Source organism: Buteo buteo, chromosome 5, assembly GCF_964188355.1.
Source record: "Buteo buteo chromosome 5, bButBut1.hap1.1, whole genome shotgun sequence".
NCBI lineage: Eukaryota > Metazoa > Chordata > Aves > Accipitriformes > Accipitridae > Buteo > Buteo buteo.
In genome coordinates this window covers 43,341,091-43,361,864 of record NC_134175.1, presented here as the reverse complement: position 1 = coordinate 43,361,864, position 20,774 = coordinate 43,341,091, and the positions used below count along the sequence as shown (strand labels likewise).

Genomic DNA, 20,774 nt, shown 5'->3' with positions numbered 1-20,774 from the left:
TTGCTTAAAGGAAAACAAAAAAACCCCACCAAAACCTCCATCCTGAGGAGATGCTTTGCCCCATAAATTCCCATACATGCTTTGAATTTAACTTGCAAGCATAACTCCCCTTTCCCAATGGCACCTGGAGAACTGAAGCTTACATGTAGCTCTGTTTCACTTGCGACAATTTTAAAGCGATGCATCACTTGGGATTTTTTTTCCATTGCTTACAATGTGTCTTCCACCTTGCAATAGCTCCTGTTGTGCCATAAAAAATAAGCGATAGGATGCAATTTTACTTCAATGATTTAATTTTGGAAACTGTTTTGTTATTTGTCTCTCTGAAATTAGTCACAGATGTGGAGGCTTTTTAAAGACAGATCTGTTCAAGGTACTGTAACTATTGAAAATTTGACATGGTGATGATTGGACATTGCCAAAAGAATCTCTTGATGGGGAAGCAGCAGTGTTGTCATGGTTACGCAGAGTGCAAGTGAGTTGCTATGGCAATGTTATGGATTTTTTTTTTTTTGTAGAGTGACCCTTGTTGTTAGACCTCAGCTGGATATTGGCTCCTTGGTCCTGTACCTCTTTAGCTTGATGAAATAGAGGATGATGATAATGAACAGCTAGGCATATATCAATCATGCCAAGCTTACAAATAAGTGCTAGCAGATTTTTATCACTAATATTAGTTCAGGCAGGTATTATGATCTGCGATGCTGGGAATAGTTGTGTCTCACAGAGCAATGCAGCTTGAAGAAATATAGGTTGCAATGAGAGTTTAATGTAGCAGCTGGATGCTGCACCTTAGTAGTGAGTGGTATAACTTTGTTTACTTTAAGCTGAGCAGAGACAGTAATTTTGTGGTTGATATTAAAATACTGGATATCAGTATTGTAAACACACACTGCTTGGAAAAATTAAGCTCTTGAAGTTGTGAAGATGTAACTGCAAAGTCCGAATGGGCTGGTCTCTGGCGTCCTCTGGATTCAGTCTGTTCAGAGATCTCTTGGGAGGACAGGGACTCCACCATGTGTAATAGCTTCAGTGAGGTGTGGAAGTCATAGGATGAAAAAGAAGCACGAAGTGAAGGCTGCTTGCTTGTCGCCTACTCTTTTAGTTGTTTTCAGAAACTGTTAGTGCTTGTTAACTTCCACACACACAAAAAAAAAGCGTAACAGTTTAATGTAAACATGCTTTTATTGCTCATATTGTTTCAACTCTGGCCTGTTTTCTTGAATGAATCTTAAATTTTTGTAATGGAAAACTGTGCGTGAGCAGCACATATTTATCAGTCCGGTTTTTTGGAAGACCTTTCTAATGAAGTTAAATTAGGTTTGAGCTGCTGGACTGTGATGTGGCTCCAGCTGCCTCCCTCATGTGCAAGATGTGGCAGAAGCCCTGGCTGCTGCCTCCTGCTCTGAGCTGGCTGTGAGCTTTCCCCACTTGCCCCGGGCGTTCCCCACAGCTCTGACTTGACTGGCATCCAGTATCTCTGTGCTGGAAGGTCTGGCCTGTGATACTTGTTTCGTTGTCTGAGAAATCAATTTCTCTGTTTTGATGCCAGGCTTGGAGGGGGGGGGAACGGACAGGTAGATGCAGACACAGCTGGAAGTGACCAGTGCATGTGGAAGACGGGAAGGGGCATCTACATGTCCTGGGCTCCCGTCTGCCTCTGAGAGTGACACCACGCAGCCGGCGTGGGCAAGGTGGGAGCACAGAACTGCTGTTTTCTGCTCTTCTGTATGCAGTTGTTCAAAGGAAATAAGAGCAAACCACTGGTGTGCACGTTAGCTATTATTAGCTGCACATAATGTAAGTGTGAAAGGAGATGTAACGGGTACTTTGTGGGAGTGCTGATGAACTGTGGGAAGGGGAGCTGGAGAGTGGTGTGTTGTAGGGAGCTTGTGTACAGATAATTGCAGTTTAATTGGAGCTGGAGATAGTGTCCTTTGTGAATCCTGCAGCACCTTACAAGTGAGAATGTCTCAATTCTTGTTTGCACAGCGTGCAGACCCTTTTGTTTCTTCTTTCTAGGAGAAAAGTTCTGTTTGAGGGTGGTAATTTGCTTGCCTAGCAATGCTCAGTAAGCTTCCACTCCTTGATTCAGGATGAAGTGAGTGTCGGGAGGTCTTTGGACAGGTCTTGATGTTGAGAAGAAAAATATGCATCAGTATGTGTGCAATTATGGTGATGCTGGAGCATCTGTGCAACACTTTGAATGAAATATTGTGTATTAGACATTTTTACTATCTTGTTATTGGCAGAGGTTTCTGTGGAAGAGGCAGGAAAGAAAAGCAGTTCTCCTGATTCCTAGTTTCCCACCTTGCTTTCTGCCTTTGTGTGTCTGCTGCTAATGTGAGCAACATAGAAATGAGACGACCTACATACCAAGAACATTGAGATGTAAAAAGATGTGAGATAAAGTTCCAGCAGGTAGTGAGATACATGCTTGCTAGAAAGTTTAATTTTCATTTTTTAAGTCTGATGCGATGTTTCAAGTGGAAACATCAACTGCTTGTTACATGTGAACCAGCCTGTGTTAGTTTCTTTTCCATCTTTAGTTCTGTTAAAAGGTTTGAAACAAGTTTAAGCTGAAGCTTAATGGAGTTTCCTGGGTAACATGAAGAGAACTAGAGCAACGAGTGAAAGTCGCTTTGCTCTTTGAAATTCTCCATGCAAATGCAATTCAAGTAACTAACATTTCTCAAGACAGTGTGACAAGTTTGCAAACTCATTCAGAATTAAGTTGAGTGATTATGCAAGGAACACTCCTCAGGTGTCTTCAGCCATGGCCTTTTAAAAATTAATTGCTTTCCTAGAGTCACAGGTGAAGTGAAACAGAACATGACAAACACAGTGGTCTGCAGAGTGCAAGGAGAGTGGAACAGTGTACTTGAGTTCACCTACAGCAATGGGGAGACAAAATACGTGGACTTGACAAAGCTGTCTGTGACAAGAAAACGAGTCCGTCCCCTTGAGAAACAAGGACCATTTGAATCTAGGTAGAGTATGTGTTTACTGTTGTCTGACCCTTTTTGTCCTAAGCAGTCTAATGAATGCCTTAGGAAAACCTGCAAATGTAGATATTACTTGTGAATAGTACTTAGCAGCAGTGATCTGAATTTTTTTTTTTTTAAAAAACAAAACACAAATGCATAATAAAAAGTGCAAAAAAAAAAAAGTGCAGGCACATGTTTGTTTATCTCATCTCTTTTATCCATGGACAGAGTTGTCTTAGGGGTTCATAAAGTACCTGCTACAACAGAGCCTCCTTATTTGTTTTGTTTTTAACCATCAGCTACACAGTGGGGCAGCTCCTGACAAGGGAGGTCCTCACAAGAAACTGCTTGTTGAATAACACTTCCACAGCAATTTTAAAGGTATACAGACAGTAGATTATCATAGCCAAAACCTCAGAGCCATTCCTATCTGCTTCTAATCGCTAGCGTAGCTATAAGACGTGGCTGTGAGCCCTTCCACCTGGGCTGCACCATCCTGCTCTGACCTGGGTTGGTCTGTCATGTATGAGTGGAGGGAATGGTGCTGTTCTGAACGAACTGCATGTGGTGATCCTGTAGTTCAAGGTGGCAGGCTGAGAAAGCTTTGGAAAAGTAAAGTTAACAATTCGTTTTGTAGGAGGCTGTGGCAGCATGTAACAGAGTCTCTGCGGGATGGAGACATCGATAAGGCTACGGAGCACAAGCGAGCCCTTGAAGAACAACAGAGGAATGAAGAGAGGCTTCGTGCTGAAACAGAAACACCTTGGTGTACTAAATACTTCCTTAAAGATGTAAGTTCCCAAGCAGATAGCTGTTGATGAAGGCAGAGGTAGAGCTACAATGAAAGCAGGTGCAAATATGGGTCCGTGTCCTGTCAGAATAGGGTACTTGGCCTTAGATCTTATAGTTTAGCTCCATGGGATCCATAGGAGTAAGGTGACATAAGTGCTCCCAAACATGTAAAGGTTTGACTTTACCCTTCACTTCCCAAACACTTTGATTTTGCGATTCCCTTGCAACAAAATGTTTGCCTGTTTTGTGGTCCGGTTTCTTTTACCAGGCACTTCCTCGTGACACATGGAAAACAGCTTTACATGTACACGTGTAAGTAGACTGTAACAGTAAATACTCTAAGAAAAAAAAACAAACAGTAGGACTAATTTTGCTTATGTTGTGTGTGTATGAACCCAAGATATTACTGTTAGCAGGAAGGAACATGAGTTAATTCTCAGCTTAGAACTTTTTTTGTTCTTGTACATTACGTTTTGGATGGAGTTAATTTGTTCGGTGGCTTAACCTGTATTTCAATAATGGTAGTAATAATAATATAGTAAGACTTTTAACAAGGTGGACTGCAGCCTGCCTGGGAAGACTGGGGAATGCTGGTACGATAACTTCAAAATAGGCTTTCTGTGTGATCCAGATGATGAGACCCTGCTTGTGTAGAGAGCTTTGCTGACCCACTTGCAGGAGGGGAGGACGAAACTAAAAGTTATGCTGTAGTAGTTTAGATTCTCCTTGTAGTGAAAGCTTTATCTATTAAACTGCAGCAATGTAACTCCCCTTTCTTCTTCTTCTTCTTCCTCTATCTGTGATCTAGCAAGGGTTTAAAACATAGGCTAAAAAGTGTTTTTTCTTGGCTTTCTTCCAGTTTTGTTTTGGTTTTTTAAAGTTCAGGACTATCTGTTAGCTCCGATAAGGGGTTTTTTGTTCTCTAAAGCTACATTAGTAAGATTAGTTCAGATATTTGTATTGTTAGTATCTAGATTTAGAAGATGAGAAATTTTGTTGCTAATCCAAGATACAGATCTATTCAGAAAATGTTTAAACATTATCCTGAGCTACTTCATTTCTGGGTAAGCAGTTGGGCTGTGTTAGAGTTGATAATCCTGGATAGCTGCCTCTCTGCTGGCTTCTTGTTTGGCTTTTGAAAGTAATCTGGATCATGGAGTTGAGAAGAGTGGCTTTCCGTCTGGGCTAATTACAAGTGCAGTCGATTCCCAGAGCATGCTGTGGCTCAGCAAGAGTCCGTACATGTTCTGAAGTAGTCTCAGAAGCCTGCAGCATTGGTCTCGGTGTCTTAATCTGTGGGAGTTAGAGGTGTAAGCTATGTCCTTCTGGTTTTCACAGCTATCAGTCTAATAGTTTTGTGAAGGGAATTGTCCTGGGGCAGTGTCTTTATTATAACCATATTTTCTCTTTAAATTGCAGGGAGATGGCTGGGTTTATCATAAACCCCTCTGGAAAACAGTCTCCACGGTGCAAACTCAGCAAACGGACACTAACTAGAAAAGCTGCTTTAAGATGAGTTTTCTGATTTTCCTCTCCTTTTCCTCTGTCTCTCAAAACACAGTAATCACACTGAGTGTCCCCTTTTTATGTAATTGTGAAAGTTTAAATGAGCATAAAGAAATAAATATACTAGGGCACTTTAAAGCTATTAAAAAAAAAAGATTAAAAAAAAAAAATCCAAGTTGTAGAGACAAACTTGCCAGGTACATTCAACCAACTTGTTTTTTGTATGATCCAAGAGATTTTATCTGAATTGCGTAAGATTCTTCGAAGTAGATCTGATTGCAGAAGCTGCCTAAGAGAAGAAGGAACTGTTGAATTTTGGAGTGACATGGGAACTTTTTTCAGAATTTGTATCAAGCTCTTTAATAACTGAAACCTGCTCAGTACCCATGTAGACAACAGCAACAAAAAATTGCTGCTTTTATGCCCAGTGATTAACCTTTTTGGCGAAAACTGGAGTGCTGTTTGGAAGACGTGCCTGAAATCAGTGTTAAGAAACAACTGGATCGTGACGACTTTTTTCTTCAGAAAGAACACGTGCATGCATTGGACGAATATGGGATATATGTAGAGACTACCTTTCTTTTTTATGGATTTATAAAAGCAATTAGAATTGTAACCATGGAGAAATTTTTCCTCTGAAAAGTTTTAATATACTTGAAATAATTGACTTGAATTGGAGAAGTAATTTGAACACTTTTCAACTCCTAATTTTATTAAATCTCTTTGAGTGACTTTGATTTTTCTCATGTTATAATGTAATGAGGTTTGGCCTTTTTTTCCTCCTCCACCTTCCCTTCCTGAGGACTAAGGCTTTCAAAATGAACAGAAAACATACAATTTTGTATTTAAATTTCTCTGCCCATCTAATCATCTCAGAGGTGAAGTATCAGTGTTATAAACTGTCCTTTGGATTGTTTTGGTTTTTCTCCTGTGGTGTTACTCAGAACAAAGCAGTGAAATGTGACCTGTGAATACATGGACCGTAGGTCCTGGTTCTTCATCTTACCTTAAAAAAACAAAAAGGCTGATTATGCTGAGGACTGGGTATTGATTTGAAACACAATCAGATATCAGGAAACTGTATTCAGGTACAAACATCCTTTGTGGTTTTTTTTTATAACTATTTTATCGAAGTCTAAGAATTGCTGGCAATTAAGAATAGTACTTATTATGGCTTTCGTTATTGTTGTAACTACAAGCTACCTTAATTTTTCCAACAGTGGTGCCTTAATCTGTTTTTTCTTCTGATGTAGTCTTCCAGTCAGTGTATATAACATTATCTGCCACTTCCCAGCCATGGCAATGGCTGCACCTGATCCAGCACCATGAGAACTCACAACTGTGTCATCTGGTAAGATGTTTTCAGTGGAGAAGATACAAGTGTAAGAATGCATCAGAAGGTTTAAATAACCATGTTAACTTTCACACAAACTGTAAATTGTGCAAAAAAAAAGTTGGGTTTATGCACAACTATTTTGATCCTCTTGTACTTTTTTTTTTTTTTTTTGCTGTGAAATGCACTGAGATCTCAATGCGAGTCATAGTCCATTTGTGAGAAGCGGGGGTGGGGATAATAAAACTGCAAAATGATTCATTTGTTCTGTCTGCTTTCCTAGAGATCAGGTGACCAGGAAGAGTAGGTTGTTGTTATCTTTTATGCTGGAGACCTATCTGGGCTTTCCTTGGCCCTTAAAGTGGGATATTTTGGCACTGTGCACTTGAGTAGTAACTATATTCTCCAGCAGAAGAATGTTTGAGGCCCTGCTGTCTTGTTTGTGATGTTCTATACAACCATCCTGTTGTGTTAGTTTTGGATATCCATTGGGCATTTTCATGTTTAACCAGGAATAAAAATAAAAATGAAAACAGTGGGATTAGTTCCTCCTTGTTTCTGGGTCTGTGGCACATTTGGGGTGTGCTCCTTGGCCAATTCCAGGATTTGGGGTAGGAATCATGGTGGCAACGCATGAAATTCCATGGTTCATTGGTACCTGCACCAAACACGGGGTGGCAGAGGGACAGAAAATAAATTGACAACACTGTATATGTTTCATAGTTGTTTTATCTGTGTCACATGGCAGATTTACTTTAAACAAACAGCAAGGGCTGTGGTGCAAGGTCCAGCTTTTAATATCGCAGTGATCAGAGCAGAAAACAAACTTTTATCAGTGGAGCATACTCCAGGGATCAAACTTGGCCTTATTAAAATATAGATTTATGACTCAGTCACTGAGCTCTGCTTAAAATTTTGATTTGGGAATTTGTTAAGGTGGTGGCTGTAAAACAGACTGAAAAGCTCCTATGTTGACCATAAACCCATTTGTGTTCCTTATATAATATTATTAGTCAAGTTATTTTTCTTCCACCCTCATCTGGTATGCTTGTGGTTTCACACTAAGAAAGCTGTTACTAATTTTGTTGTGTAAAAATAGACTCAATGCTGAAGAATTAGTCTTTTAAAATACATGAAACGATTTCTTTTAACATGGGGGTGCTGCTAGGAAAAAAAAAAAAAGGTGAAGCTTTCCTTTGCCCAGATGATCACAAGAACCGGAATGGCTTCCTGATGTGGATTTAGTTACCATGCAAATTTCTAAGTAGTTCTAGAAACAAAGGACATAACTGAGAACAGTTAAAAAAAAAAATAAAATCTAGCCACTGAATTATCCAGCTTAAATTGTAAGACATTTATGTGATTCTTCTGAGAGTTGCAAGCACCCTGTGGACTAATGGATGTATTTTCAACTCTGACCAGATTTGATTCTCTTGCATAACTGCTGTTGTTTCCATCTTGTACCTTCTAGACCGAAGGTCAGTGCTGCTTCCTATGTAGATATTTGCTAGAACCACAGTGTGTTCAATGGGGAGCGTGGCAAAATGTAGGATTTTGGCTTATGTTCCCTTCTGTCTTTTTGGCTTGATTGGGCTCCACTGAAGTGAAGAGCAAAATCCTTACTGATCTCAGTGGTTTTAGGCTCCCTGAGTTATAAACAGATCTTGGAGCTTAAATAAGTGGCTCTCTTCAGAGCTGCTGCATATCCTGCTGCTATGGAAAAGGAAGAGTGTGACAAGTCTCTCCTATTTAACGCAGGCATTCAGGTGTATAATCCTGAAAGCTTGATTCTGGACTTGGTTTTCATGGAAAAAAATGCAATATGTAAATCAGTGTTCAAGATTTTAAGCATGGGGAGGGGAATAGATTGAGAAGTTTTTCAGCATACAGTATAAACTGTCAAGCCTAGGATTAAGTCTCTGTCTCCCCAGGAGAATTTGGATTTCAGCCATCAAAATTGGCGATGCAGCCTTCAATGTCTAGTGTGCACGGTCTGATCCCCCTCTGTCCCAGTCACCTGTGGGAAGAACAGGTCAGAGTGTCTCTTAAAGCCTCTTGAAGTGAACTTGGACAAACAAGTAAACATACTCATCTGTGTTGTATCCAAACAACTTAGTGCAAAACTTGGTAGGGGAAATTCTGCACTGAATATTACAGGAAGGAAAGATTGGACAGCCCAGGGGGGAGAGTTTGGTGTGTTTCTTATCTCCATGTCAGAAAAGCTGCCCTATGCTCTCTGTTTCTCTTGGGCATACATACAGTAGAGCAGTGGTTAATATATTAAAGAAATGAGACTGCAGTCAGGTCGGTGGTAAGGGTGTGTGCTTGAGAAATCATAAGATGACAGGAGGTAGCAGCCAGGTGGGGGATTGGTGAGAATGAAAGGTACGGTCACAGTTGCAGGTGGAGACTTACACATGGTAGCTGAAGTAAGTTTTTATTATTTAGATTTGATGCAACCTAATTCATTCCCCTTCCATGCTTCTTTGAAGGGTTTACAGACAATTTTGTTCTAGGCTTTTAATTTAGAAACTGTGGAACGGTCCAAAGAGGTGGAAACAACAGCGAGAGAAGAAGAGCTTTTTATATGGGCTGGTGATGCCATAGCTGTGCATTAGAAAACCAAAACAGCCCTGCAGATCTGCTTCCCTGCTCCATGTTAGGGAGCCTTGGCTGTAGAAAGCTCGTGGCTGTTGTACAGTTTTCTCCCTTCCCCTCTCTTGGTAGGGGTTGATCTATGCAGCTGCATGCTGGCAAGCAAAGTGTTCCTCTCCGATGCTGTCCTGAAAGATACCTCTGTCTAGGTGAGCGTCAGGTATGTGCTTGCAGGGCTTCTTAGTAGCAACTAAAGTTTTTATTACCTTTTGCTCCCAAGGGTGGAGGGATTAAGATCTGCACAGGGCCAGGGTTCAGAGCGAGGTATGACTTACCTTTCCTTAATTGCCTTTCCACTACAGAGGCAGCCTGGCTTGGTCTGGTGGTTACAGGAGTAAAGGTCCCAGTTCTGTCTGATCATGTTTCTTCAGGTTGAGTAACACAGCAGAGGGGTGTAAAGGAGTTGCAAGAAGAATTAGCCAACACATTTGTGTAGACACTATTACTGTGGCACAGATCTATTGGCTAGAGGTGGCTGGAAACTGGACTGATATGGGGAAAGAGTTGTCTAGATATCCTGTATGGAGACTTCTTAGAGTGAAACAGCAGTGTCTACACTGGTGACTTTTTTTTTTTCTATCGAAGAGGCTTCATGCACCCACCTGAACTATCAAGTACACCCAGGAGTTCCCCAGTGAAAAAAAGGTGTGTTGGAGTTGCAGCAAATCAGGCTTTTGCAAACTGGATTATCGGGTGCCTTTACACTGTATTAAGGACTGTCTGATCTAGGAGTAACTTTCTTGGGTGCCAGCATTTCTTCTACTGAGGGCGTGTTACATCTCAAGATGTTTTTCTGCTGTTAGAACAGATTTTTTGTGTGTGTGTGTAGGCCATTAAAAAAGGAAAGCTGAAAATTGTCTTGATCTGTACAGAATAAGCAGTTAGAGAAACTCATGATGGCAATATGGAAGGACTTAAAAAGATAGACATGGAATTCAGGTGCTTATTAATAAAAGATTAAACATTATTATTTTAAAAAATAATAAAAGGAATACTTTGCATCATTATACATTTAAAGTAAGTACAAAATCAGTTCATATATAAAGTTGCACTTTAACCAAAGTATTGATTCCACAGTTCATTATATCTGTGGGAGGAAACAGACCTTATAAATAAGTTATGTACTAGATCTTAGTTCCATTTTGAAAAACGGAGCGAGGTTTTTTTCCCATGAGCTAAATGCTTCTCGCTTATCCTCTCATTTCTTGTGATGAGGCTTTTTGCCTGCTGTGTCACTGCATATTTCTGCTCCCATCACTGTCCTGGTGCTCCCTGCCTGGAGAAGCTGTTTTGCTGGCCTCGTTGTCCATGTTGTTGTTGAGGATGTCGTCGCAATCCATCTGTGCCATCAGGTTGAAGCGCTCGGCCACGCAGTGAGCAGTGAGGCGAGCCTCGGGGTCGTGGTCCCAGCACTCCGTGATGGTGTCACACAGAAAACGCATTCCCTGCAGTCAGAAGGGCTGGAATTAAGATCTGAAGGCAGGAGGAAGAGAAGCTAGAAGCCCATCTAATGCAATCACAGCGTTTTACCATACTTTTGACAGCTTCCTGCAGAAACGCTTTTTTTGGCCAAGCTTAAGCACAGGAGGAAACAGCCTTGGTAAGTTGTGGCAAGCGCCAATGCTTGCGCTCTTACTGGCACTGCTTGTGTTAGAGCAGCAGCCTTAGCTCACCTGGGATCTGGTCCCAAACGTTTTCCACACTCCCTGGAAATCCCCCCTGGAAATCCTCCCTGGAAGTTGGTTTGTGTTGACTGTGGGACTTAAATAGGGGCTGGAAGGAATTAGGCCCTCCATCTCCTATCTCAGCCTTGCCTGTTCAGATCGAAGCATCCTCAAATCGGGAGGGACAGGAGAGGTGTAGATGGTGACCTGCAGGCTGACAGCTGAGCCCAGGTCTCTGGGTTTCAAGCCTGTGCCCTGCATGGGGGGGGAGGGGGGCGGTTTAAGGCAAGTTTGGAATGAAACTTCTTAAATCTGACTTCTTGTTTTACCAGCTTCCTGAAACGGTGCGCTGGGCCAAACATTCATTGCAGCATGCAGCTGAACTTTATTTTCTCAGCACAAAATAGTGTCTTGGCTTAGGTGGGATTGGGTACTTCTCGGTGTGCTCCAGACACATTCAGTTCCTCTCAGTTAAAATGGTTATGTCTCCCTCCCACTAATATATTTTTTTCCGATTGTGTAGTGCTCTGAAGAGAGTCCCAATATTTTGGGCTTAGGAACAAAATGGCAGTATTCAGCTGGTATTTTTCCCAGTCTTAAGCTAGTAACACAGCTAGCACCAGAAGCTATGTTGAACCTTCCTTTGCCTATATAATTCCTATCACGTGCTATTGCTTTTCACATCATTGTCAACCAAGGTTGCAACACAGTGGAAAAATCATTATTCTAAATAAAGCTTCATGTTTTTCAGTGGTTTTTGTGTATTTCTCAATTTCCAATTAAGAGAACCCAAAAGTCTCATATGGACAACACAAGAGGAAAATGCAAGTCCTGCACAGCTGTACTGTCATGTCATCTGTCCTTCTGCACCTTACTCTGAACTCATGGCTCTCTGCTAAGGGTCATCATACTAAATCTTCCATAATGGACACAGATTAGAGAGAACAAGATCGTGCAGTAAAACTGACAGATGGTGTGTTTCAGTGCCTCTTACGTCACTCATTTATTAGCTTAGTTGAAAGGATTTGAGGATAATTGATTAACATGCAAAAACGAGCTAGCTTAGCTGAAGCTTTTAAAAATAAGCCTTTTCTCAAACAGAACACGGCACTGTCATACAGTTTAGTCATTAGAGTTTCTGTGCTTATTTTGCCCTGAAATCATGACATTTATTTGCGGTTTGCCGTGTAAGTAGCGATGATGCTCTTTTGAGTGGTACAACTGGAACATCTTGTTATGCTCACAAACTGGACTTAGTTTGGGTTTTATATTTGATATCTCAGATTTCTGAAGGATGCTGAGTTTTACAAGCATATTTTTAGCAGCAATATTGACTTAAGCTCCCACTGCTCCTTCCTGTCCTGCACCAGTCCTTTGGTTGTGCCAGTACAACAGTCTGTTCAGCTGCTTCATGAACCAGATCCAGGAATTTACCTGGCCTAAATAACCCCTTTTAAAAAATATTTTGCCTTTTAAATGTGGTGGGCTGTGAAGCGAGCTAGAAGCATGGGCTTAAGGCGTTCGTAAGTTATTTGGGAAACTTTGGGGGTAAATTTCTTCAGCTGGCTTTATTGTGCAGCCTTGCAAACTGTTGCCCTGGAGCTGCAGATGGGCAGCATGCTGGGTGAGTCAGCTTTGTCAGGGAAATTAATGCTCGTGTTTGCTGGAAATCTTAAACCACAGTTAACAGTGTAGGTCCTCACTTGACTAAGAGTGATCCTGATGATTGAAACGTGGAAGTAGCATTTGGAGCTCTGCATCAAACTTACTTGCATTGGTGGGAACATCTGTGGGCGCTTCCCATTCAGGTGAGCGATTTGTCACCCTTTCCTGGTGTGACCCGACGCTTCCTCCAGCTGGAAGCTGTTGACCCCAGGAGTGGCACAAACCGGTGGCTTTCTGCTGCTTCCCAGCAGATGGTGCTGCCCTATGCCTCATCCTGGGAGATCGGTTGCAAAATGCCCAGAAAATCATGTAAAGCCAGGCTTGTAAGGAGATGTTTATTAGATCAGCTAAGATTAGTCAGAGGCAAACTTTCAGGAACACAACGTGGCTTTTCTGTTCCTCTTCCCCAGTGAACATCAGGTGGTCTAATAAAAGTTACTACCTTACAAGCCTTGCTCTGTTTACGCGCTGGACCAACCCAACTATGGCAACGTTATTTCTCGGAGGCAATTGCAGTCAGCCCTTCTTCAGCCCAGCAAACAGTGCAGTTATGGTCAGGATCTGTCAGAGCGTGATTTTTGACAACCCAAGCCTCTATATTTTTCTTATGGTTTCGAAGTTTATCAGAGACTCTGGGAGGTGAATGTCCGAGATGAATACTCAAAGGCTTCAAATGTGTAGCAGTGCTGATTGAAGTTCCTGTACTTGCCTTCATCAAGGAAGAGGGCTGAGTGAACTTTAGCAGTGGACTTGCCAACTGATAAATTCACTCATGGTCCAGCAGAAACCACAGATTCATTTGATGCTGTTTGCAGCTTTGGTCGGTCAGGTCAGTTGCAAGTCTTTGGACAAACATGGTTTTGAGAGGAGATACTCTAGGGAACGCATGGCCTCCTAAGATCATGAAACTGTATCTTTCCTTTTGAAAAGCCTGGCTTGATGTGCCATCCAGGCAGAGTGGAAGCAGTAGTGGTGTGTTTTATGGGCGGATACTGCAAGTTGATGCACTGTACACTGCAAGGCACTGTGAGCCAGCAGGCTCAATGTTTCAGCTTGTTTTGCAGATGAACCGAATTGTTTTTCAACAGATGGTGTTTTTCCACAAGACATCTTGAAACTTAAGAAGTACCAAAGTCAGGCAAGACTGAAAATCACGGTCGGTGTGCCTGTTACCCCTTGTGTCCTCAAGGCGTGGAAGAAAGTGCTGGACCTGGGGGAGAGAGGACCCTGTCAGGGCCAGGAGGGAGCTATGTTTCTGGAGCTGGTTGGTCTGGGTGTGCTTGTGGATGGTTTTAACAGAGCACATCTCCTAACTGCCAAAGTGTTTCTATTCTAGAGCACTGGGTTATGCTTTCTGTGCTGAAATGCTTTGCTTTCAGACCTTCTGAGCCGAAGGCTGGTGAAAGGCTTCCCCTTGACAAGACTTGAACCTAGCAGGTTCCCTGCTCTCAGCTTCACGTTGTGTTTCCTAGTTGCTTCACTCGAGGGAGATGCTTCCTGTTCTGCATTTCCTTGTAGAAGCGGAAGTCTTTCTTCTCGCATGCCAAGTCGTGACCTCTCATGTTAGAGGCAATTTTGAGCTTGAAATCTCCACAACCAAGCAGGCAGGAGGCTGGATGCGCCTTCCTCCCCTCTGTCCCTGCTGTGAGATGGCTGTCTGCGAGGGACTGCGTGTCTTCTGAGCTAGAGCTTTCTGGATACGGTGGTTAGAGGAGAAGTGGGGTGGCCTCCAATTATTTACTGTTTCATGAGAAGAGCCTCCACCGAAGTGCTCTATTTTGCTGTTATCCTCAAGATAACTGAATGCCATCACTTGACATTCAGAATGCTTCCTGATCGTGGCTATTGATCAGTAAATTTTGCTGTACCCCTGGCTGGTGGCTTTTATACACCAGGGAAATGGGTCTAGTGGGGCTTATGTGGGTTCAGCCAGCCAAAATGGAGCTGGAAGTAGGGCCCAGGAGTTCTGCCCACTTTTGCTTTGATTACAGCTTTAATCATTTTTCAGGCTGTTTTAGTGAGGTGGGACGATGTGGGTTGCTCTTTTCTGAACCAGCTACTCCCAGCTTACCTGATGCACCAGCCAGCTGCTCGGGATCTCGGGTCGCCCTCTGCCATGCAGCACGATGTCCCTCATGGTGTCCACGCAGGGCTGCTCCTGGACTTTTGACCCAAAAGGCAGCTCATAATTCTTTACCTCTGCAAGGGAGCGACAGCTGCATTACAGGTTGTTTTTAATGCATTCACTTCTTTGCTCTGGTGTGGTCTAGCGGATGAGAATACATTTGTTTATATCAGTCTGTAAAAAATAAATGGATCTGGAAACAATTTAGAATTTGAACATAGAAATGTAGTGCTGGCTTTTCACGTAGAGGTTTTTTTCAGGGACAGGACCGAGGAACCACCTGACCACCTTCCTGAACCTAAGAGATACGCTACAAAGGACTTGGTCTGTCTTTGGGTGAGGCTTATTTTGAGCAGGTAAAATGTGTTGCGCTGGTGAAAGATGGGAGAGGTGACTACAGTACCAGCATCCAGATTCCTGCTGCCTGGCACGGATCGGGTTAGAGGAGAAATGGCCCTTCCAGAAGAGCAACCCCACGTCGTGGGAGGCCAAGGAGAAACGCCCTGCGGCAGAGGTGCGAGGCCACCCGGGTTTCTGCCAGCCTGGATGCGAATGCAGGTGAAATACGAGTGGGGAGGGATGGCTGGGGACTCTGGCTCGGAAGCAAAGGATGCACGGGGCATCCGAGCCAGGCAAGGGTCTCCCACCACTGAGCGTGAGGCATGCAGGGCGGCTGGGGCAGCTTTCTTGCTGAGGGTTGGAGCTTCTTGCAGCTCCGTGGGCTTGTATTGCAAGTAGGTGGGACAGGGAAGGAGCCGGAGAGAGCTAAAAAGGGAAGAGAGGGGAGCAGGCGGCAGGGGCTAACAGCAGGGCAGTTAATTAAATGTTTTGCTACACACAATTTCAGATGCCAGGATGTGGCTCCGGGAAGTGAGGGGGGACGTGGCTCTGTCAGAGGCCGGAGTTTGCGAGTCCCCGTTGCAACATAAACTCTTTGGTGTTGTCTGAAAAAAAAAAAGCGCTTGCGGCCGGGGAGGGGGAGGCAGCTGTGGCTCTTCCTGCTTGGTTTGCTTTGCATCGCCAGCGCTGACTGGGATGTGACTTGGCGGCCGGCTGCCTTTGAGCGGAGGCTGGCCCAAATGACCCCCTAGGGTCCTGGCCTGCTCCTCGGCCACCGAGCCGCCCCCCTCGAGCCGTGGCACCCAGGGCAGGCAGCCGTGGGGGAGGATCTGCTACGCCGGCTCGTAGCAGAGACCCGAGCCACCCCAAAGCAGGTCCCGTGCCATCGGCGGGGACGTGGGAGCGAGCCACGTCCCCGTACGGGGAGGGAGGGAGCAAAAAGGCGTGTGGCAACCCTGGTGCGATGCTCCTACCTCCTACCACTTCGCATCTGGAGGCCATTTCCCACAAAACGAGGGCCATGGAGTAGACGTCCATCTGCTTGAAAGACTCCAGGTCTTCCAGGTTCACCCTGGACTCCAGGACCTCCGGGGCCATGTACCTGGCAGTGCCCACCTGCCCGCAAAGAGGAGAGAGGCATTAGCAGGGGTGGGCGAGGATTTCGGCCGCGGGGCGACCAGGGGTTGGTTTGCAAAGGGTCCCCTTTGCCGGCGGGTCATACTTGCCTGCCCGCTGTTGGCGAAGTCGTCCACCGTCAGGGAAGGGTCGAGGCGTATGGCGATGCCGAAGTCGCAGAGCACGCACTCCTGCTCGTTCTTCACCAGGACGTTGGTGCTTTTGATGTCCCGGTGGGCGATGGGGATTTTCGGCCTGCCGCAGGCGGTGTAGTCGCTGTGGAGGTGGGCCACCCCGCTCACCAGGGAGCCCGCCATCTTCTGCAGGTCCATCCAGCTCAGGACGTGGTGGGAAAGGTAGTCCTTGAGGTTGCCCCGGCTGTGGTAGGCGGTGATCAGCCAGTACTCCCGGCGGGGCCCCGTGCCCCGGTCCTCGGCGGTGAGGAACCGCAGGACGCTGTCGTGCTTGAGGCTGGCGTCGGTGAAGATCTGGCTCTCGTTCTTCCAGGAGGAGTACTCCTCGCAGGGGAAGATCTTCACGGCCACCGTCTCGTACTGCCCCGAGCGGCTGTGGCTCAGCTTGGCCCTCCACACCTCCGCGAACTGCCCTTTGCCCACCATCTCGTCCAGCTCGATGGGGAGCAGCTCGTCGGGGCGGCTGCCGGCGCCGGTGGGGCCGGGGCTGGCCGGGCTCTCGTCCATCAGCACGGACAACTTCTCCTCCCGCTCGGCAGACCTCCCGGGCTCCGGCAGCGCCGGCGGCTGTCCCGGTTTCCCTCCCCACGCCTTGGCCCTCTTGCGCCGCTTCTGCGTGCGGCAGAGGTAGAACGTCACCGTGATCATCACCGCCACCAGCAGCGGCGGCAGGAGGCTGATGGCGGCCACCGGGATCACCTCTTTGCTCTGCAGCATGGAGTAGCCTGCAGGGAGGAAAGCAAAGGCGAGGGCGCTGCCGCCGCGGGTCCGCGACAGCTCGTTTTCATCACGCGGAGGAGAGGAAAATAGGCGAAGCCGTTAATGAAGCGCAGCCCTTTGCGGGGCCGCCGTGCGTGCTGCGCGCAAACCCCATCCGGGCAAAGAACCCAGGTGTAGGCAGTTTATTAAGGGGGCTGCTGGGTTTAGGTCTCAAATTCAGCTCCGTGTATCGAGCGAGGGTTCAGGACGCTGGCCGGCATCGCTTGGGCTGGGCCGTGCGGCACGCGAGACCCTGCCGCTGCCGCCGAAACGGCTCGGCTGCCCTTCGGGGGGTCCCAAGCGCCGCTTGTGCTCACGGTGAGGGGAGCCGGGGCAGAAATAACAGCGATAAAGCTGAGGCAAGGCTCGAACAGAGCAAACCTCTGAGGGGCTTTGGGGCTGGAGCTTTGCTGGACCCCTGCGGTGCACGGAGAGCCAGGAGGGATGCTGGGGGGGGTGGGTGGGCTTGCGTGCAGGACCACCGAGCCCAGGGGAGCGCTGGGTTGCTTTGCACGATAATTAGCGTAAAGGAGCGTTGTTTCAGCGTTGTCTGCCAGCGTTGGCATTTCCTTCCTCGCTGCGTTACAACACCAACCCCCGTCAACCGGCTGGGCATGGCTGCTTTTGTTTTATTTCTTTTAAAGCCCTGTCAGCCTTCAGATCATCGGCGGGGGGACACGCACACAAAAAGCCCTAACCCTCGCACAACATATAATTGTGTGATCCTTTGATGTTCGCCATTCCTGGAATAAACATGCTGACTTCAGTAGAGATATTCAAGTAAAATCTTACTCAGAGGTTTTTCTGCCAAGTATAATAACCCAAGGGAAGAGGGATAAGAATCATTCCATAAGCAAAACTCGCGCTGCTTGACCTCAGTGTGTGCAGATCATAATTCAGGTTCTGGAAAAACAGAGCGTTTAGCTATTTTCCTTGGCAAATTTCAAAAAAATGTGCTGCAGCTAATTTCTGCAAGGCTGTGAAAGCGTTTCTAAAATAGGCATCAGGTTCAAACCACAAGATCAACCTAAACTGATATAAATCAATAACGAACTCAGGAATATGTTTATTTTGGAAAGCAATAGGCCTGGATATCACCTACTGCTTTAATGGATTTACCCGCTGCTTAAGATCCCATCTTTGAAACTCTGAAGAAAGAGAAGATATTTTTAAGGGAGTTGCGTGCACGAGTCCTGAAAAGGGGAAGTTTAACACCACTTCAGCAAATTCCTTCGTGAGGATGCCCCTTCCTGAGGGCAAGCCCTTTGATACGGAGGGGTTGCGGCACGGCTTAGACCCCTTCCACGGAGAGCAAACGTAGCTGCTCTGGCCGTAACTGCGGGTCTGTAAACCCACGCCTCGTTGAGCATCGCTGCGTGGGTCTTTCCATCCCTGCTGAAGGGACATGGACCTCCAGGGCCAGGCTCAGCCGGTGCAGGGGTGGAAAGGACTCTGCATGCTCAACCTTACCCAGCATCTTCCCAAGGTGTCCACTGGGCTCCTGCTTGCACGGCTTTGGGAAATGATGCCTCCGCGTGTTCATTAGGGTTGTCTCTGAGCTCTGATGGGGTCCCTGCAGCCCCGGTGCTAGGGCAGTGCCCCCCAGCAGGCCAGACCTGAAAGCAGGGCTTAAGAAATCAAGAAATGGGAAAAAATCTGCCTGCTTCCGCTGCCAGAGAAGTGCTCATCTGTATTAGATATTTCTCTGCTCAGTGGTTGTCTGTACCATTGAAGATGACCATAAGTTAATATTTAAAATGCAAATGATCCCTTAAAGCAGAAGAAAAGGATGTAAACAATGGGGTCATGAGCCTGGGGCTTGCCAGGCTGGCCCCACAAACCAAATCAAAGAGGAGATAATTGGTTAAGGTCTGCACTGCCCTCGCTCTGAGTTTGAGCCCTTTACGTGCCGGCTGGCAGGAGGAGGTTGTTTGTGGAAGCCTTCGGTGGAGGCGGTGTTTCCAATGAGCCAGTTGTCATTTTTGTGTGAAATTACATATCTCAGCATCAGCTTTGGGATTTGACTATCTCTCCCTAGAAGTGTGTGTACCTGTTATGTTTGGCTCAGGAAGCAGCAAAGAACTGCCAAATTTAGCGTCATTTGCCTTCATTAAAAGTGGCTTGTTTGTTCTGAGAATTTGCATTTTATGTGATTTTTTTTTTCTTTTTTTTTCTTTTTTTTCTTTTTTCCCTGTGTTGTGGGAGAAGCTATGCTGCTGACTTGCAGGTTATGCTTAGGCTCACTTTCAGCATCTCGTTGCTCTGTAATTATGGAAAATTGGAGGGGTTTCACTTTGCTTTTGTTACGGGTCAGATTATTGATGGGCACTTGGATAAACCTGGTCCACTTGGAGTTAGGGAGGTTTGGACAAGCCCCCAAAGGCTTGGGATCTAGCTGGAAGCGTTTCCAAAGTATATGACCCTCCCGAGGTAGAGAAACGAGCTGCCTCTTAGTTTTCCCTCCTGTGGATTTACAGCTCCTGTTGGATCCCCAGCCATCTGCAGAAGCATCTACAGGCGTGCCAAGTCACGCTCACGTATGTGTACAGCACCGGGGCAGCTCTGGCTGTCCCCGCCTGAGAGAAACACCGCTGCAGAAACCCCCAGGAGAGCGGCAGGGGAGGCACTGCCGCATGCGGAGCCCCTCGCCCCGGCACCACCACTTTTTTGGGTTGCAGCCGTGGCGGACGCCAGCGGTTCCCGTGGGTGTGCCGGGGCGGGATTTGCTCCGACGCAATTTATTTAAAGCTTTCAGAGCGTTGACTCACGCTGGGTTACGTCAGCTTTTGGGTTCCCCGGTTGATTCGCCCTGCGCTGAAGGGCACAGCCTACCAAGAGATACGGTGGATTTTCCATCACCTGATGTTTCCAGACCAAGGCTGGAGGCATTGTTGGGAGGGATGGTTTAGCCACAGACAAAATACTGGGTTCAGTAACGGGGTAAAAATTTTACCTAGGTTTTATATAGGGAGGTCAAAGAAAATGCTGAAAGATCTCCTCTGGCATTGCACCTCCTACTCTGTTGGAAATACAAGTCATTTGTTGTTAGCGTTGGGTGCTTCTCCTCCATAGATAACATTAACAGAAGTACTCACCATTGGTGTGGTTTTCAAAGATAAGTTTATCGTTGCACTCCTGCTCGTCCACGCAGCCGCAGATGTAGATGATCCCATCCTCGCTGGGCTGGTGGGTCATGATGCAGCGCGAGGTGTTGTAGTTGGGGACCATGAGGTTTTCGATGGGGCGGTGGGGGTTGTGGCAGAGCGTGCTGATCCTGATGCTTTCGTTGTCCTGTCTCCTGCGTGTGCCAAAGGAACCAACAAAGCGTTAGTCTAGCAGCTCAGCCTTTGTGTCACCTACGTGTCACCTTAAACCTGGTTTTAAGATCGTTCGTTTTAAGGAGTGCGGGGAATGACTTGTTTGCAGTGGCTCTGGTATAATTCTAATTACGTGTGCTTTGGAGGGGCTTTGTTAAAGCCCTTTGTCTCTTCCAAATGGTGAAAAGAGAAATGTTTAGCACACGCCAATAGTAGGATGTGAGCCAGAGACTCTGATTGTTTCCAGTAGATAATTCACCAGTTCATAATCATGCCTTGGATCGGGTAGTGCCAACCCTAAGGCTGAGTGCCCTGCATGGGA

The 20,774-nt window shown here is 45.9% G+C and overlaps 2 protein-coding genes across 4 annotated transcripts in view; one reads left to right on the top strand and one right to left on the bottom strand.

The window, feature by feature from the left end:
• Positions 1-6,875, top strand: part of OSBPL11 (oxysterol binding protein like 11) — a 44,661-nt gene extending 37,786 nt beyond the window's left edge. For all 3 annotated transcript variants that reach the window (XM_075028836.1, XM_075028837.1, XM_075028838.1), the window contains exons 11-13: positions 2,808-2,990; positions 3,625-3,778; positions 5,199-6,875. In XM_075028836.1, the coding sequence (XP_074884937.1) occupies positions 2,808-2,990; positions 3,625-3,778; positions 5,199-5,276 (415 nt within the window). In that variant the 3' untranslated portion in view covers positions 5,277-6,875. The remainder of the gene's footprint in view (positions 1-2,807; positions 2,991-3,624; positions 3,779-5,198) is intronic.
• A 2,014-nt stretch (positions 6,876-8,889) lies between these two features.
• Positions 8,890-20,774, bottom strand: part of LOC142031425 (TGF-beta receptor type-2-like) — a 35,313-nt gene continuing 23,428 nt past the window's right edge. Inside the window, exons 3-7 of the mRNA XM_075028843.1 lie at positions 20,231-20,433; positions 16,293-17,101; positions 16,041-16,182; positions 14,674-14,801; positions 8,890-10,718 (exon numbers count right to left, since the gene is read on the bottom strand). Of these exons, the coding sequence (XP_074884944.1) occupies positions 10,506-10,718; positions 14,674-14,801; positions 16,041-16,182; positions 16,293-17,101; positions 20,231-20,433 (1,495 nt within the window). The 3' untranslated portion in view covers positions 8,890-10,505. The remainder of the gene's footprint in view (positions 10,719-14,673; positions 14,802-16,040; positions 16,183-16,292; positions 17,102-20,230; positions 20,434-20,774) is intronic.